Below are 18,873 nucleotides of genomic sequence, written 5' to 3' on the forward strand. Positions count from 1 at the left end.
CTCAGCCCACAGCCCCAGCTCATGCTACAGGCGAGGCCTGCAACAACAGGCAGGTGGACCTGGGTAGCAGAGGCCTGTAGAGTTTGGCAGAGGTGCCTCATGCTCTTGTTTGCAGCCCTTTGCCTGTGATTAGTGGTTTGACTTGGGAAACCTTGGAAAGGGCTCAGAGAACCAAGCTGCTGACTAACGCCACAGCTGGTCAACACAGCAGACAGCTGACCGCCGAGGCCGCTGTGGTCTCTGGTTCCTGCCTTTCAGGCTGGTGTGGGACTGGGGTGTTGGTTTGGATCCTAGAGCTGAGGTGTAGCCTTACAGCTCTGGGTCTCTCCTGGTGTCCCAGTGGAACTAGCACCCCAGAGCAGGGCCCTCCGGGGACTTGGCAGCTAACTTCTTGCTGGGAAGCAAGAGATTTCATTCTCTGCTCCTGGCCTGCCCCACGTGGGGCTCTCTCTGCAGGTACCTGAAAGAATTCCGCACGGAGCAGTGCCCACTCTTTGTGCAACACAAATGCACGCAGCATCGGCCCTACACCTGCTTCCACTGGCACTTCGTGAACCAGCGGCGCCGCCGGTCCATCCGCCGTCGGGACGGCACCTTCAATTACAGCCCTGACGTCTACTGCACCAAGTACGACGAGGCTACAGGCCTCTGCCCGGAGGGCGACGAGTGAGTGACCCAGGCTGTCCTTAGAGGAGCCCCATGTCTCCTTCTGGGTCAGATGCCCTCAGGGTAGGCTGGGCAGATTCTGGGAAGCCATCCAGAGGACTGGTTGCAGCCCAGCCCATGGCCCGATCCTGGGCTCAGACCCCACCATCCCTGGCCGTGGGCTGCGGGGAGGTGCCATTTCCCTTTCCCACTTTTAGGAAACGTAAGATGCCTTTCTTTCACTAAGCCTAAGGGCCCACATCTAAACCCCGGAGGCTCCCTGGCCTTTTTTCATCCTCCCCTGGGGATCACAGGGCCCCTCTCCCTATCCGGGAGGTACACTTGCCACATCCCGTGCAGTTCCCACCAAAGCTGGCTGTTTCGAAAGAGCGCCTCACTGGTGCCCAGGTTTGCTGACCCTAAATATTTTACTGCAAATCTCTGTAGAGAAATAGGGCACAGCACTGACAGACATAGGAAGGTGCCACACCTGGGAGTGTCACTGATGGAACATTCACTGACCCTGCTTGTCTCACAGAACCTTCCCTATGTCAGCCCTCTTTTTTTTTTTTTTTTTTTTTTTTTTTTTTTTTTTTTTTTTTTTTTTTTTTGAGACGGAGTCTGGCTCTGTCGCCCGGGCTGGAGTGCAGTGGCCGGATCTGCAAGCTCCGCCTCCCGGGTTTACGCCATTCTCCTGCCTCAGCCTCCCGAGTAGCTGGGGACTACAGGCGCCCGCCGCCTCGCCCGGCTAGTTTTTTGTATTTTTTTAGTAGAGACGGGGTTTCACCGTGTTCGCCAGGATGGTCTCGATCTCCTGACCTAGTGATCCGCCCGTCTCGGCCTCCCAAAGTGCTGGGATTACAGGCTTGAGCCACCGCGCCCGGCCTGTCAGCCCTCTTTTTAAAAATTTGTATAATTGTATTTATTTAGACAGGGTCTCCCTCTTTCCCCCAGGCTGGAGTGCAGTGGCACCATCCTCGCTGCACCCTCAAACTCCACTCTGTTGCCCAGGCTGAAGTGCAGCGGTGTGATCTTGGCTTACTGAAACCTCCGCCTCCTGGGTTCAAGTCATTTTCCTGCCTCAGCCTCCCAAGTAGCTGGGACTACAGGCGTGCACCACAAAATATGGCTAAGTTTGCATTTTTAGTAGAGACAGGGTTTCACCATGCTGGCCAGGCTGGTCTCGGCCTCCTGACCTCAGGTGATCTGCCCTCCTCGGCCTCCCAAAGTGCTGAAATTACAGGCATGAGCCACTATGCCCAGCTTCGGTTCATTTATTTGTTTTTTTTTTAGATGGAGTCTTGCTCTGTTGGCCAGGCTGGAGTGGGCACCTGCTTCCACCAGCACTTCCATGTCAGTTCACTGCAACCTCTACCTCCTGGGTTTAAGCAATTCTACCTCGGCCTCCCAAGTAGCTGCGATTACAGGCGCAGGCCACCATGCCCAGCTAATTTTTTTTATTTTAGTAGAGATGGGATTTTGCCATGTTGTCCAGGTTGGTCTCAAACTCCTGACCTCAGGTGATCCACCCACCTCAGCCTCCCACAAGTGCTGGGATTTACAGGTGTGAGCCACTGCGGCTGGCCATGATTTAAAACATTTTTAATTTGTAGAGATGGGTCGGGGGATGTCTTCACTGTGTTGCCCAGGCTGGTTTCAAATTCCTGGCCTCAGATGATCTTCCTGCCTTGCCTCCCTGCTGGGATTGCAGGTGTGAGCTACTGGCCCGGCCTAGCACCTCTTTCTCACGGAGGCCCGAGGCTTGCCGACCCTACCCCTAGCCTAAAGAAGCACTCAGGGGGCCGGGCGCGGTGGCTCATGCCTGTAATCCCAGCACTTTGGGAGGCCGGGACGGGCAGATCACGAGGTCAGGAGATCGAGACCATCCTGGCTAATACGGTGAAACCCCGTCTCTACTAAAAATACAAAAAATTAGCCGGGCGTGGTGGCAGGCACCTGTAGTCCCAGCTACTTGGGACGCTGAGGCAGGAGAATGGCGTGAACCCGGGAGGCGGAGCTTGCAGTGATCCGAGATCGTGCCACTGCACTCCAGCCTGGGTGACAGACAGAGCGAGACTCCGCCTCAAAAAAAAAAAAAAAAAAAGAAGCACTCAGGAGATGAAGGCTATACCTGGGTTTTGAGTAGATCATTTGCTTCTCTGATGGCTCCCAAGCCTGGGCAGCATTTGTTCTCCCAGATGTCTGTCCTGCCCAGGAATGCCAGGCCCTGTTGGGCCCTGTTTAGGCTGCAGGCAGCAGCAGGGCAGTTCTCTTACCCCGCAGGAGGGCTCGCCATTGCCTTCTTCCTAGTGTACCTTCCAGGCCATAGTGAAAGCTGTTCAACAGTTAGGGAAAGGCTGGGCGCGGTGGCTTACGCCTGTAATTCCAGCACTTTGGGAGGCTGAGGTGGGTGGATCATGAGGTTAGGAGATCGAGACCATCCTGGCCAACAAGGTGAAGCCCCGTCTCTACTAAAAATACAAAAATTAGCTGGGCATGGTGGCATGTACCTATAATACCAGCTACTCGGGAGGCTGAGGCAGGAGAATTGCTTGAACCAGGGAGTCAGAGTTGCAATGAGCCAAGATCGCACCACTGTACTCCATCCTGGCAGCAGAGTGAGACTCCGTCTCAAAAAAAAGAAAACAAGGCCGGGCGCGGTGGCTCACGCCTGTAATCCCAGCACTTTGGGAGGCTGAGACGGGCGGATCACGAGGTCAGGAGATCGAGACCATCCTGACTAACACGGTGAAACCCCGTCTCTACTAAAAATACAAAAATTAGCCGGGCGTGGTGGCGGGTGCCTATAGTCCCAGCCACACGGGAGGCTGAGGCAGGAGAATGGCGTGAACCCGGGAGGCGGAGCTTGCAGTGAGTGGAGATCGCGCCACTGCACTCCAGCCTGGGAGACAGAGCGAGACTCCTTCTCAAAAAAAAAAAAGAAAACAAACAAACAACAACCAAAAAAACAGTTGGGGAAAGGGCAGGGGGTAGACAGGGAAGCCTAGGCTGCAGGCAGCAAAGTTGAGTGTCCCCCACTACCATGTTCCAGGTGCCCATTCCTGCACAGAACCACAGGAGACACTGAGCGCAGGTACCACCTTCGTTACTACAAAACTGGAATCTGCATCCACGAGACAGACTCAAAAGGCAACTGCACCAAAAACGGCCTGCACTGCGCTTTTGCCCACGGGCCCCATGACCTCCGCTCCCCTGTCTACGACATCAGGTGGGCTGGGTGCTGGGCTGGGCTGATGGCAGTAGGCTGGGGTCCAGGGCAGGGGCCTGGCGGCTGATGACGGTGAGTACCTCAGACTGCAGTGGAGGGCTGGCACTCTGGTTCTTGCCCCCTCATGCCCCCTCTCCACCCTCTCTGTTCTTTCCTCTCCTCCCAGGGAGCTTCAGGCCATGGAGGCCTTGCAGAATGGCCAGACCACAGTAGAAGGGAGCATAGAGGGCCAGTCGGCTGGGGCTGCGAGCCACGCCATGATAGAAAAGATCCTCAGCGAGGAGCCTCGGTGGCAAGGTACAGGCATCCACGCCTCGGCCACGCCCTCCCTGTCCTGCTCATAGCTGCCCTGGGGATTTGACTCACCTCCACCTACTGCCTGCTGTAGCCGAAGCCCTGACCTGGCCCGCATCCCACCCTACATCCACCATTCAAAAGGCACCTCCAGGGGCGTTTTCTCTGACACATCATGTTCCCAAGATCCCCCCAGGCTTTCACATGTGCACAGGCACGTACATAAGTGCACATGCAAATGTTTTCAGCTCTGCAAGAGTGCCCTTTCACCCTGTGAGCTGTGAGTGTCTCTCTGACGGACAGCATCTGTCGTCCTTGCTGCACCTGGGGCTGTGCTGTGGCCTGGGAGGAGGGGCCCTACTCACATCTCGCAGGGGCCTCCTGTCTTGGACTCCTTCCCAGTGGCTTCTCCTTCCCTCCACTCCAGTCCTGCTAGTCTTGGGGTGCTCCAGCTCCTCTCACCTGACCCCTGCCCTCTGGCCCCCTGTGCAGAGACTGCTTATGTGCTGGGGAACTATAAGACGGAGCCTTGCAAGAAGCCCCCGCGGCTGTGCCGCCAAGGCTATGCCTGTCCCTACTACCACAACAGCAAGGACCGGCGGCGGAGCCCCCGGAAGCACAAATACAGGTCCTTTGGCCCCAGGAGGCCAGCCATGGGAGGGAGGAGTGGCAGGGAAGGGGTCAGACAGAGGCTGCTCCCACTGTGGCTCTCTGGGAGGAGGGGAGGCTGGTCCTGGGGATGACAGGATCGCAAACCCAGGGCCCAGGGGAGGGCATAGTGAGGATGGCTGGACAGTAGGAGCCCAGCTTCACCTCCTGCATGAATGAGGACCCTGGTCAGACCGTCTCTGAGGCCCCACCGCTTCTGAATCTTGAGGGGAATGTGTTGGATGAGGACCAGGCTGCAGTGTGGACAGTGTGGTTGTGGCTCCAGCCTGACCCTACTTGGGCTAGTGGGAGGGCCTGGCCAAGGGGAATCAAACAGTATCCTTTGTGGTGATGTGACCAGGCTGGGCCAGAGAAAGAGCTTGACTTGTGGCACAAGCAAGGCCCTGACTCTGCAGCTGGTCTTTTCCATTTCTGTGCCCACGCCAGTAAGGCTGGGTCCAGGTGGCACCTGCTAGGCTCCGATCTCACCCTCTCCTTTCTCCATCTGACCCCACCCTCTTGTTGGCCAGGTCATCTCCATGTCCAAACGTCAAGCACGGGGATGAGTGGGGAGACCCTGGCAAGTGTGAGAACGGAGATGCCTGCCAGTACTGCCACACCCGCACCGAGCAGCAGTTCCACCCCGAGGTGGGCCCCACAGCAGGGTTGGGGGGTGGCTTTGGGAAGTAAGGAGAGGCAGGCAGGGTCAGTGGAGATGTTGGCAGAACCCATCCTGATGCCATCCTGGAAGAGGGACTTGTGGCCACCGGCTCTTCCCAGGCAGTGCCTAGAGGAACCCCGCAGGCTGAATTTGGCATCTTCTATTCTGAGCCCACACTCAGCAAGCAGCCCTCTGCTTCCAGTTGTGTGTCCCCCAGGCCTCCGGACAGGGCAGGTGTAGATGGAGTGGGGCGACCTGGCCACTCTGGGCTTTACACCGCTCATGGTGCTTGTAATCCAGTGAATCAGGATTGAAAAAGTAGGGCCAAGCATGGTGGCTCATGCCTGTAATTCCAGCACTCTGGGAGGCCAAGGTGGGTGGATCACTTAAGGTCAGGAGTTCACGACTAACCTGCAACATGGTGAAACCCCATCTCTACTAAAAATACAAAAATTAGCCGGATTTGGTGGCAAGCACCTGTAACCCCAGCTACTTGGGAGGCTGAGGTGGGAGGATCGCTTGAACCCGGGAGGCGGAATTGCAGTGAGCCAAGATCGCGCCACTGCACTCCAGCCTGGGTGACAGAGCGAGACGCCCTCAAAAAAAAAAAAAACAGAACAGGGCCAGGTGCGGTGGTTCACACCTGTAATCCCAGCTCTTTCGGAGGCCGAGGCGGGCAGATCACAAGGTCAGGAGATCAAGACCATCCTGGCTAACATGGTGAAACCCCATCTCTACTAAAAATACAAAAAAAGTTAGCTGGGTATGGTGACGGGCACCTGTAGTCCCAGCTACTCGGGAGGCTGAGACAGGAGAATGGCGTGAACCCGGGAGGCGGAAGTTGCAGTGAGCCAAGATCGCACCACTGCACTCCAGCCTGGGTGACAGAGCGAGACTCCCTCAAAAAAAAAAAAAAAAAAAAGGGCCAGGTGCGGTGGTTCATGCCTGTAATCCCAGCTCTTTCGGAGGCCGAGGCGGGCAGATCACAAGGTCAGGAGATTGAGACCATCCTGGCTAACACGGTGAAACCCCATCTCTACTGAAAATACAAAAAAAGTTAGCTGGGTATGGTGACGGGCACCTGTAGTCCCAGCTACTCGGGAGGCTGACAGGAGAATGGCATGAACCTGGGAGGCGGAGCTTGCAGTGAGGTGAGATCGCACCACTGCACTCCAACCTGGGTGATGGAGCGAGACTCCGTCTCAAAAAAAAAAAAAAAAAAAAAGGATTGAAAAAATAAGCTCCTTCCAGTGAAGTAGCCTGGGCCATATCAGTGTGCCTAGGTCTTGTCTGGGGTTCAGAGAGGCACCTGCAGTCCTTGCCCTTGGTGTTCCATGGAAGCCACGACACCCTGAGGTAGACACGCGGACAGAAACTACCTTATGTAGCTGCAGACAACAGAGTGGAAGGTTACTTAGTATAGGTCGCAACCCAGGTTATCCTGGCAGGGGTCACATTGGCAGGGGTGGCTGCCTGAGATGTGGCTCTCTTAATGCCCAGGAGGCGCATTCAGAGGCACAGCCCTGGCCATGCCCGTGAGTGGAGAGTCGCTGGGGCATCCCTTTGGGAGGGCTGGTGGGACCTGTGACCCCAGAAGGGAGGCTGTCGGTGACAGTGGGGAGTGGTGGTGGGCTGCCTCAGGAGTTTGAGTAAGAAGCTGGTAGGGAGAGACATAGTGGAGGGGAGGGGAGGGGCCGGGGACACAGGGCAGGAGATGACTAAGCCAGCCCACCCATGCTGGAGGAAGGGGAGCCTGCCCAGCCTTCCCTCAGGGCCTGAGCCTGACCCGCCTCTGCTCTGCCCTCCAGATCTACAAGTCCACCAAGTGCAACGACATGCAGCAGTCGGGCAGCTGTCCCCGAGGACCCTTCTGCGCCTTTGCCCACGTAGAACGTATGCTGTTCCCATTGCCCCAGGGCAGTGCCCTCTCCCACCCCTCCCTCCCCTGGCCCGCTCAGGCTCAGGCCGGGGATGGCCCCTGGCAGTACGCCCTGCACAGGAGTTCCGGCCTGCCAGCAGTGGGCCTTGTCCCCACTGGAAGCTCCGTTCCCCCATCTTTCTGGAAGTAGCCTTGACGGCCGAGAGCTTCCAAAGTAGTGAGATAGAGACTGCAGGGATTGTCCCCCTGGTTGGGCACTTACGGTTCCAGGGAGGGTTGAGGCACTGTGCCTTCCATAGCTGACGTGGCAAATCCCACCAGCCACCCATGTCATACCCATGACAGATATCACTAATGGAACATGGAGCTCTTGTCTGCTGAGTGCTGCTCAGGCCTCTAGAGCAGAGCTAGCCAGTTAGAATATAATGCAACCCCCATATTATATAAACCCCATGTCATTTTAAAGTTAAAATCTTTAAGCATGTTAACAAAAATAGCAAAATATGAAAATTAACTGGGCATGGTGACACATGCCTTTAATCCCAGCTACTTGGGAGGCTGAGGCATGAGAATCACTTGAACCCAGGAGGTGGAGGTTGCAGTGAGCCGAGATCATGCCACCACACTCTAGCCTGGGCAACAGAGCGAGACTCTGTCAAAAAAAAAATTTTTTTTAATTGGAAAGTATGTTGTTAAATTAATTTTAATAACATATTTATATTTAGCCCAATATAAAAGGTTATTATTTCAATATACAAAATTTTCAAGACATTTTACCTTTTTTTGTAGTAAGTCTGTGAGATCTGATGTGCATTTTAATGCCTACAGGATATTTCCATTCAGACCAGCCTATTTCAGGTACTCAGTAGCCACGTGTGGCTTTCGGCTGCCTTGTGGGACAGTGTGGGTGTGGATCCTCAGCATAACACTGTGGGCCGCCACCAGTCTCAGAGACAGAGCTCTAGTTTGTACCTGCTAACACCTCTTTCTACCCCAAGATACTGCCCTGGGTCTCCTTAACCTCTTTCCAGGCTCAGGCCCTATCTCTGAGATGAGAATGGAAAATAAGTTGAGGGCCTTGGGAGGGAGAAGCATATTCTTGATGCGGAGGTGGTCCCCGGCCATGGGCGTTGGGGCCGCCTGGTTAAGACAGCATAAGGAAGTGATTCAGGCTTTGGAGTTGTGCGGATCAGCGTTCAAGTCCCAGCTCTTCTGTTTTTCAGCTCTGTCACTTTGGTGGGTTTACCTGACCTCTCTGAGCCTCAGTTTTCTTGTCTATAAAACAGAGACCATGTTACTGGTATCTTCTGGTCACCATGAAGATTCACAATCACTGCAAAGTGCTGGCACAGTACCTGGTACACAGTAAATGCACAGACATGGCATTACTAGAGATGTCGTAGGAACCTTCCCTTTATGTGCAGGGGGATTCGTGGTCTCCTTTGGAAGGGACCCAGGAACATTTTTGGAGGGACAGAGCTGCCTCGGGCCTGCTGACCCCTGCCCCTGACTCTTGCAGAGCCACCCCTAAGTGACGACCTGCAGCCTTCCTCAGCTGTGTCCAGTCCCACCCAGCCGGGTCCTGTCCTGTACATGCCGTCTGCCGCCGGAGACTCGGTGCCTGTGAGCCCCTCCAGCCCGCATGCCCCTGACCTCAGTGCCGTACGTGCCCATCCTGGGGAGTGGGTGGGCACCATGCCTGACAGAGCCAACACTTGCCTCCTAGGCCCTTTCAGCCTGGGCTTGGGAGGTCATCCTGATATTTGTCCTCGGGCCAGGGGGATCTGTCTTTTCCATCTCAGGATTCTTTGTCAAAAGCCCAGGCACGGGGGTGGGGTAGGGCAGTCTCCAGAGCCTGTGCTGATGAGCCTGTAGGACTGGTGGCAGGGACACAGCCTGAGGTCACCCCCTTTCCCTCGTGAGCTTCGGGCTCCCTGAGTGGTCGCTGCTGCTCGTTGGCAGATTAAAGTGGAACTGAGCCCCTTGAAGACTCCCTCTGAGGAGGGTGGAGGACGGGCCACACACCAGCCTACACTGTGCCCACCGGCCCACTCCCTCCCTCCCCTCCTTCTCCACAGCTCCTCTGTAGAAACAGCAGCCTAGGCAGCCCGTCTAACCTCTGCAGCTCCCCGCCGGGCTCCATCAGGAAGCCCCCAAACCTGGAGGGCATTGTCTTCCCCGGGGAGTCTGGCCTGGCCCCTGGCAGCTATAAGAAGGCTCCCGGCTTCGAGAGGGAAGACCAGGTGGGAGCCGAGTACCTGAAAAATTTCAAATGCCAGGTAAGGGATGAGGGAGGCAGCAGTGAGGTTAGCCTTCTCCTGCGTGGGGCAAGAGAATCTTGGAGGAGTGTCCTGGTCCAGCTCTGGGGAGGATGACTGGGAGCTAGGACTCCATTGTCCTCGGCCTCTTCAGGACTGAACAGAGGGAGCAGTATCAGCCCATTTGCAGCTGAAGACAGGAAGGCTGGGGAGGCTGCACAGCCTCCCCGGGGCCGCAGAGCTGGTTAGGAGAGAAGCCGGATCCCGCCTGGGTGCGGTCGTTCCCCTGCCCTGAGCTGCCTTCATAGAAAGGCAGGGTCTGGGGGAGCAGGACACAGGGGTCCCTAACTGGACCTGGAGAGAAACCTTCTGGGCTTACATGAGGCCTAGTGTCACCTGGAGGAGAAAGGCAGCTCCCTGCTTAGGGTAGGGGAAGAGAGTAGGGGTGGGGAGGAAGAAGGGGGTGTGTGCATGCATGTGAAGAGGGGTTGCATGTCTGCCCCCACCTGCCCCCTGCTACCTGCAGCCTCAGGGTCAGATGGACTCAGGGACACCCCAGCACCACATTCACCCACTCCCTGAATTTTCTCCCTCAGGCCAAATTAAAACCCCACTCATTAGAGCCCAGGAGTCAAGAGCAGCCTCTGCTTCAGCCCAAACAGGTATAGAGCTCTCAGCCCCTTCCTTCCCTCTGCTGTGGACAGGACTGGCCCAGACCCCCAGGAGGCTTTGGGGAGTGGGAGGCACCACTTTCCCCGAAAGCTGAGGGCAGGACTAAAGTGAGGTCCCAGCCACAAATCCAGAGAGGGTAGGGGGTCAGGCCCTGGAGCCCTGCACTCTGCCAGGCCCTGTACTTCCTTCTTTCTTCCCTGCTACAGGATCGTAGGGGTGAGCGGGCCTGGCAACCTCCGCACCTCCAACTCCATGCTCTCAGCAAGGTGTCGGGTGTGCCAGGGCCCATGTGGGCATGGGGGCACCCGGACTAGAGCTGGCACGGGCTGTTTCCCTTGTCCCCAGCCCGTCTCCAGCCTCTCGTCCTGGCCTCCATATGCAGGCCTCCCATTGCCTCTCCCTTTCCCTCTCTCTTTGCAGGACATGCTGGGCATCCTCCCCGCAGGCAGCCCCCTGACCTCAAGCATCTCTTCTAGTATCACCTCCAGCCTGGCAGCTACCCCCCCTAGCCCAGTGGGCACCAGCAGCATCCCCGGCATGAATGCAAACGCTCTGCCCTTCTACCCCACCAGCGACACGGTAGAGTCAGTCATAGGTAACTAGGCCATTTCTGTTTGCAGGCCCAGGACTGGGTCTGGGGTCAGAGACCCCCCAGTCTCTGAAGCAGGTCTCAAATCAGCACACCAGACCCCTTAGACATCTGTCTTGGGAAAATCAGGGGGTGGGAGCTCTGCGTCCTTCGAGCTAAAGGGGAAATGACCCCAAGGTGTGGGGCCAAGACCGGCCCTTAGAGCTCCTTCGCACAAATCAGAAAGAGGCGCCTTTTCCCCTTGGTGAGTACAGTCTCACCCCAAGACGTGCCATTCAGTCCCCATTCATCTCCCTGGTGTCCTTGTGTAGTGAACACCCTGCACAACATTCTCAGAATTCCTGGTGCTAGAAGTCGGTGCTCCTTTCTTTCAGTCCTCATTTCTAGGTGCCTGCTTTGTGCCAGGTCCTGTGGCAGGCACTGGGGAGACAGGTGACAACGTGCTGCTCCTCCCCTGTAGAGGGAAACTTCCCACCCAGTGGACGTATGTCAAGCACCTGCTATCCACCAGCCACTGAGTGCCCAGAGACCCGCCCACCCCCACTGAGCCCGGGGCTGAGACCCTCGAGTTGTAACATCAGGGGACAAGATCCCTGTCTGAGGCAGGGACCCTGGATGGGGATATGATTCCTCCTGGAAGTGTCAAAGGATTCAGAAAGGAGAGGCATTTGGGTTGGACATGACTGGCAGACGGCATCAGAAGTCAAGAGTCAGGATAGGCATAGGAAGCAGCTGAAGGTAGGGCACTTGGGAGAATACAAGGGGCTGGGGAGAATACAGACCCAGCGTAGCATGGGCGTGAAGATGCAGCGTGGGCAGGAGACGAGGTGGTCAGGGTCAGATGGGCCCTCGGGAGGTCACATCCTACTCTTCTGTCCCTAGAGTCTGCTTTGGATGACTTGGACCTGAATGAGTTTGGTGTGGCCGCCCTGGAGAAGACTTTCGATAACAGCACAGTGCCCCACCCAGGAAGCATCACCATCGGTACTGGGTGTGGGTGGGCAGGGCAGCCTGGAGGACTCCTCGGGTTCCCGCCTGGCCCAGGCCCCTTGGTCCATGTGCCCCGCCTGGCTTCCGCTGCCCTCACCCAGCCTGCCCTCCCGGGGCCTCTCTTGCAGGCGGCAGCTTGCTGCAGAGCTCTGCGCCCGTGAACATCCCCGGCTCCTTGGGCAGCTCTGCCTCCTTCCATTCAGCATCCCCATCCCCTCCTGTCAGCATCTCCTCGCATTTCCTGCAGCAGCCCCAGGGCCACCTGAGCCAGTCGGAAAACACATTTTTGGGAACCTCAGCATCACATGGATCTTTGGGTAAGAGGGGGAGTGGTTCACTGAGAACTGGGGCAGGAACCTGGGCCTTTAGGAGGTGCCTCTGGCCACCCCGTCTACAGTGTATCAGCCAGGTTTGGGGTTAGAGCAGAGGCCTTGGGCCAGGAGGCAGAGTGAGTCTCCTGTGTGTGTGACCCTGGACAAGTGATTGAGCCTCTCTGCCTTAGTTTCTTGTGCTGTGAAATGGGTATAATGGCAGCATCCACTTCCTAACATTGTTGCAAGCGTTGAATGGAGTAATGGGGTTGAAGTGCTAGGCACGAGGCCAGTGCAGGTGAGAGCAGGGGTCTCAGAGTCGCCAGGGCTGGGCCTGGTCTCTTTAAAACCATGGTTCTGTTCTGCCCAGTCACCCCAGGCTCCGAGAGGCTAGCTCACACCAGCCAGGTTCACAGGGGACCAAGGGGGAGAAGCCAGACAGGCTAACCCCTGGCTCTGGGTGCCCTTCCTGCTGGGCAGAGGCTCCAGGGAGGCCCAGGGCTGGCCCAGAAGGCTGCCCACAGAATTAGAATGGTAGGGACTGGGGGTTTCTGAGGGCACTTCAAGGTTTAGTGGCTAGAAGAATGGCACAGAGGCCTGTGCCACCGCGGGTCGGCTGTGCATCTCCTCTTGTGTGTGTCGGGATGTTCCTGAGGGCAGCATGGGAAGCACATGGCACCGCAGCCCTCACTCTCCCCCAGGCAGCCCTCACTCTCCCCCAGGCAGCGCTCACTCTCCCCCAGGCAGCCCTCACTCTCCCCCAGGCAGCGCTCACTCTCCCCCAGGCAGCCCTCACTCTCCCCCAGGCAGCGCTCACTCTCCCCCAGGCAGCCCTCACTCTCCCCCAGGCAGCGCTCACTCTCCCCCAGGCAGCCCTCACTCTCCCCCAGGCAGCGCTCACTCTCCCCCAGGCAGCCCTCACTCTCCCCCAGGCAGCGCTCACTCTCCCCCAGGCAGCCCTCACTCTCCCCCAGGCAGCGCTCACTCTCCCCCAGGCAGCCCTCACTCTCCCCCAGGCAGCGCTCACTCTCCCCCAGGCAGCCCTCACTCTCCCCCAGGAGCTGCAGAGACCAGGAGCTCCCTGCCCGGGAGTGCCAGCTTTTGCTCAGGCCCAGGGACTGAGCCCTTCAGAGTTCTGATTGGGTGTGGTGGCTTCCCTTATCTCATTCGTGATCCCAGAACAGCACATGGATTTCTCAGCGCCTTCCAGTGCTAAAGAGGCTGTTGTTCTCTGTTACGTTGATTCTGTCAGCTTTAGGTGCTTGGTGTTGCATTTTTCGGACTTGCCCCATATTCGGGTGGAATCTTTTTTTTTTTTTTTTTTTTCGAGATAGGGTCTCAGTCTGTCACCCAGGCTGGAGTGCAGTGCAGTGCAGTGGCGTGATCGTAGCTCACTGCAGCCTGGAACTCCTGAGCTCAGGTAATCGTTTCACATCAGCCTCCTGAGTAGCTGGGACCACAGGCGTCACCACCATGCCCGGCTTCTGGTGGCGTCTTGACTTAGCTCCACTTACTGGCCACACACTCCTTCCTGTACCTTTTGACTATTGAGCACAGGTGTATTGATACAGGCGTGAGTGCAACAGTCCCTGCTGTCCAACAGCTGTGGCCATTGTGGGACGCGGAGGTGTCCGGCCATTGGGATCCTCCTGAGAACCGTAGAGGCCGCCTGGACAGCAGAGTCAGGAGAGCTTCTCCGAGGGAGGAGGAGGGATGGGTGAGGCAGGAGAGCTTGCCACAGGGCTGGTCTCACGTGGGTGGAGTGACCCTGAGATCTTCCTCTGGGACGGGGCAGATGGCTCAGACAGTGCATGCCACAGGTCCCCACACAGGACCAAGTCCCTCCTCTGTAGGTGCACTTGTGTGGCTCAGAGAGCAGAGCAATAATCTTAAATCTGGTTCTGGAACATCCCGGTTAGATTAGTGGGAAAGGGAGTAAGGAAGAAGTCACCAGAAAGTACACATGGGCAGAGTGAGGCCAGAAGTGGATATGGGTCCTTCTCAGAAGCTAGGGGCTGCCCTGGGGGCCAGAGCAAGGGGACCTGACGTTAGTAAACATCTGTTGAGCGAGTGAGCAGAGGACAGCTGGGTTGGCTGTGCATGCGGCATAGTTGACTGGAAAGCATAGACCTTTGGAACCACACTCCCTCTCTGTGTCCTGGCCCTACCACTTACAATTTTTGTGATCCTTGGTAACACATTTTATCCAGGGTCCTCGTCTGTAAAACAAGGGGGATGGCCCCAAGGCTCCCTGAGCTCTTCCTGTCCCAGCTCTGCCATCTGATGAGGCTCTGGCCTGTCTTCCCCTTTATCTCTTCCTGGGCCTCACATCAGGCTGCAAAAAGGCCCTAACCTAAAAGTGAAGCCACAATTATAAATTGCCACTATCGGGGGCCTGGGACGGCTCCCACGTGTAGTACTTCCTGAGTCCCCTGAGTTACCCTGTGAGGCCAGCGATGGGAGTCCCGTTTCCCACATGAGAATGCTGGGCCTCAGAAGTTGAGTGGCACCAAGTAGCAGGTGGCACTCAAGGTTAGGTCTGACTCCGCCCATGCCACCTGCACCTTCACAGCCTTCCTGTCCCTGGAAAATTCTCTGGCCTGACACTAGCTGGAGCCTTGCACACCCATCCAGTGGACAGCCAGTCCCTGGAACCCCTGAGGCAGGGCTGGCCAGGGCCTGGGCCCAAAGCCCTCCGAGGCTCATGTTCTTCCCCTCCCTGGGGCAGGTCTGAACGGGATGAACAGCAGCATCTGGGAGCACTTTGCCTCTGGAAGCTTCTCCCCGGGCACTTCCCCCGCTTTCCTATCAGGGCCAGGGGCTGCTGAGCTGGCCCGACTTCGGCAAGAGCTGGATGAAGCCAACAGCACCATCAAGCAGTGGGAGGAGTCCTGGAAGCAGGCCAAGCAGGTACCAGGCCCCACATCGGCCTTCCCCAGTACCTGGTGGCATCCAGCCCAAGACCTTCCTTCACAGAGCGGGCGTGGGGTGGGGGAAAGCGGGGGTTGAAGAACAGAGCAGAAACTAGTTTTGTTCGCTCACTCTCCCCCTGGGAGGACTTGCCTTGCCAGTCAGGACCCTGGGTGGTTACTGTTGTTGCAGGCTTCGAATGCCCTCTGCAAGCTGCTTGTAGTCTGTCCCAGGACCATCCGCCTCCTCCCAGTAGCCTCGCCTCTCCAGGGTTCCAAGTCCAAGGTTCTGGGTTCTGAAATGGGCCCCCTGTCCAGCTGCAGCCGGCTACCCTATGGGTGCTGGCCAGAATCCCAGCTCTACCCTGTGCCCCCTGCTGTGCTAGGCCCAGGCCCCTTTCCCTGGCCACAGAGGGGACAGTCTCCTGTAGGTCCTGAAACCTCTGTGCAGACAGCATCAGCCTCCTCCCTGCTCTCCTCCCAGACAGCCAACCCAGCTTCCCAGCAGGCCCCACAGCCAGAGTGGCCCCCCGAGAGATGGTGCTCTCTGGGGACAGGGGGCAGGGCAGGGCCATTGTGATGAGACTATATGCTGGGCCCACAGGCTTGTGATGCCTGGAAGAAAGAGGCGGAGGAGGCTGGTGAGCGGGCCAGTGCGGCGGGCGCCGAGTGCGAGCTGGCCCGGGAGCAGCGGGATGCACTGGAGGTGCAGGTGAAGAAACTCCAGGAGGAGTTGGAGCGGCTACACACAGGGCCCGAGCCCCAGGCCCTGCCCGCCTTCTCTGACCTGGAGACGCTCTCACTCTCCACCCTCTACTCCCTCCAGAAGCAGCTGCGGGCCCATCTGGAACAAGTGGACAAGGTCAGCCCAGGTCAGGGAGCACTGGGTAGGGTGCACAGTGGCCTCAGCTAGCGCTTGGACTCTGACCTGGTCCGGGCTGCTCCGGGGACGGCTTCCTTCCTGAGAGCCTCTGTCCAGGACTGGGCCAGCACTCAAAAGGCCGGCCTGCTGGGAGTGGGTGAGGAGAGTGCACTGAGGAACATGAAAAGGCTGGGGGTGAGGGGTATCGGTGCCACCCCCAGCACCCCTGGGGGAAGCCCTGACCAAGCTGCGCTCAAATGCCTGGGCCCCAAATGCGTCCTCCTGTATACCCTCCATGGAGCAGTGGACCTTCCAGTGAGGCCCAGGACCTCAGGGCTACCCCTGCCTTCCCAGGTCTGCTGCTGGGTCCCAGGGGCCAACGTGGCATGGTGGGAAGAGCTGTCTTTCCTCTGTTCTCGGGCCGCCAGGCCCCCAGGTGTGGCCCTGGGCATGTCTCAGCCCTTTCTGGGCCTCATTTTCCCCATTTGGGGATTAGAAGGTCAAATGAGACCGGGCGAAGCCTCTGTGAGGGGTAGGCGTTGTGGCAGCCTGGCCATGCGCCATGCAGAGGTGGACTCTCAGCCTGCTCTCACCTGCCAACAGGGGTCTGGGAGCACACTGTTGAGCTTGGTGCCTCAGTTTCCCCATCCCAAGGGGGCTGAAGTGAGGATCAGGGGAACTCCTTGCTCAACTTGGGGCCAGACCCATGGATGGTGACCACAATGCCCCTTTCCCTGCAGGCCGTGTTCCACATGCAGTCGGTGAAATGCCTTAAGTGTCAGGAACAGAAGCGGGCAGTGCTGCCGTGCCAACATGCTGCACTGTGTGAGCTCTGCGCTGAGGGCAGCGAGTGCCCCATCTGCCAGCCTGGCCGGGCCCACGCCCTCCAGTCGTGACCCTGCAGGCCTGGCCCAGCCTGGCCCAGATCTTCTCACCTAGGACTTTTTAAAGTATATATATATATATATATATATGAATATATATATATATATGTGTATGTATGTATATGTATATGATTATGTATATGTATACATTTCTGTATGTGTGCAGGTATGCGTGGTGGTGTGGACAGTGTCTGTGTGTATATCTGTACATAGATATAGACACACACTTTAAAAGACTTACCAAGCACTTTTTAAAAGAAGAAACTATTTTGCAGTCCTCCCCTACCCACTCCCTGCCCTTCCTACCGCAGAGACGACATCCCCTCTTCTCCCACTGGCCTTTTGGCAGATAATCTGTTTCTGTCTCTTTTTTAATGTAGGAACTAACTATTTTTAACTTCTTCCTGGGGCCTGAGCAGGGAAGGGTGGGACTGGAAGGCACTAAGGGGAGGGGAGAAGCCCTCAGGGCAGGCTCTGCTCCCCCTACCTCCTTGCCAGGGCAGGGGTGGAGTGTGGAAGATGTGGGTCCCCCAGAGCAGGCCTGGCCCCCAGCTGTGAGGGCCTTGGAGGCCTGAGGGGGTGTGCTGGGGGTCTCAGCTGGCTTAGCTCCTAGGTTTACCAAATGTATAGTTCTGGGGAGAACAGTAAGGGCTGGAGGCCAGTGCTGCAGGGCCAGCCCCACTCCCAACACCTGGGCCCTTGAAGCTCCTCGAGGGGCAAGGCCCGGGAGTTCCAGCCCTCAGGTTCCTGAGGGTCCACCCTCAGTCCTCTCCCCCTGGACTCCCCACAAGAGCCTCCTGGCCCCAGGGCCACCTACCAGGCTGGCACTCATTCTATGACCTCCCCACCCCCTTGACCACTACCAGCTGCCCCCAGCTCTCCCTGCCCCCTCCCCTCTCTGGCAGCTAGCAGGGCAATTGGCGTGGAGGAGTGCAGACTGAGGACCAAGGGGGCCCAGGCCCTGCCCTCCTAGCCGGAGGGGCTCCGTATGCATTCCTTGGTGCTCTCTGAGTGCAGCTGGTGTCCCGCCCTGTTCTGGGTGGACGCCTGTGTGCGTGTGTGTGTGCCTGTCCAGTGTATATCGTGTCTTAGCTTCCATTTTAAAAATTGTTCTGTACAGAGAGAGATGCAGCAGGGGCGGGAGGGCAGAGCGGGCAGAGGGAGCAGCTGCACCCCAGCACCGGGTGTCTGGGGTAGGAGCTGAGAGGGTCTGGTCCTGGCCCAGGCTCCCCCTTGGGCTCAGCACGAAAGGGCTTTCAATGAGTTAAGTGAAAACTTTTTCCTTTTTTACAAAAATGCAAAAATCAACAAAGCTCCAAACCTATTGGAAATAAAATATGAACTTGCAGTGGTAGCTTCTTTACCTGGGGGTGAGGGGGAGTGGGTCCCAAAAGAGGGCCTCTGAACTATAAGGTGGGCCAGGAGCCCTGCCTCACCCATGGAAACAGTTGGTGCCCACACCCCTGAGGTGTGGTAAGGCAGCTGGAGAGGCCTGGAAGCTTCCTGAACCCACTGGGCCCCAAAACAGTTCAAGTGTTTTCCGACCTAGGCCTAGGGGTTGATGACCTAGGGACACTTAGCCTTGGACACAGAGGCCTCCCAGGCCCTAGGACTCTAGGGCTGTATGGTTAGCGGTGACTGGCAATAGGGCCCCTAATTGTTTCTCAGAGGAACAGTGTCTTCCCAACTGGGCATGGTGGCGCACGCCTGTCGTCCCAGCTACTAGGGAGGCTGAGGTGGGAGGATCACCTGAGCCCAGGAGGTCCAGGCTGCAGTGAGCCGTGATTGCACAGCTGCCTCCAGCTTGGGTGACAGAGTGAGACCCCATCTCAAAAACAAAAACAGGCCGAGGTGGGCAGATCACTTGAGGCCTGGCCAACATGGTGAAACCCCCTCTTTACTAAAACAAAAAAATACAAAAATTAACCAGGCGTGGTGGCACATGTCTGTAGTTCCAGCTACTCAGGAGGCTAAGGCAGGAGGATCCTTTGAACCCGGGAGGCAGAGGTTGCAGTAAGCTGAGATTGCACCATTGCACTCCA

General features: G+C 57.3%; 1 protein-coding gene and 1 pseudogene across 9 annotated transcripts in view; one reads left to right on the forward strand and one right to left on the reverse strand.

Annotated features, from left to right (window-relative positions):
• UNK (unk zinc finger) overlaps positions 1-16,948 on the forward strand; it is a 43,278-nt gene extending 26,330 nt beyond the window's left edge. Inside the window, exons 2-16 of one of the 9 annotated variants that reach the window (XM_074020545.1) lie at positions 457-666; positions 3,698-3,946; positions 4,041-4,171; positions 4,661-4,796; positions 5,347-5,464; positions 7,286-7,370; positions 8,876-9,018; positions 9,435-9,635; positions 10,211-10,276; positions 10,707-10,881; positions 11,758-11,859; positions 11,994-12,182; positions 14,905-15,086; positions 15,690-15,947; positions 16,688-16,948. In XM_074020545.1, coding sequence (XP_073876646.1) covers positions 4,054-4,171; positions 4,661-4,796; positions 5,347-5,464; positions 7,286-7,370; positions 8,876-9,018; positions 9,435-9,635; positions 10,211-10,276; positions 10,707-10,881; positions 11,758-11,859; positions 11,994-12,182; positions 14,905-15,086; positions 15,690-15,947; positions 16,688-16,843 — 1,929 coding nt within the window. In that variant the 5' untranslated portion in view covers positions 457-666; positions 3,698-3,946; positions 4,041-4,053 and the 3' untranslated portion in view covers positions 16,844-16,948. The other 8 variants (XM_005584986.5, XM_005584983.5, XM_065532008.2 and 5 more) reach the window with 8 other exon arrangements.
• LOC123569559 (uncharacterized) lies at positions 13,554-14,302 on the reverse strand (annotated as a pseudogene).
• Positions 16,949-18,873: the final 1,925 nt, after the last annotated feature.

Source organism: Macaca fascicularis, chromosome 16 (assembly GCF_037993035.2).
Source record: "Macaca fascicularis isolate 582-1 chromosome 16, T2T-MFA8v1.1".
Classification (NCBI taxonomy): Eukaryota; Metazoa; Chordata; class Mammalia; order Primates; family Cercopithecidae; genus Macaca; species Macaca fascicularis.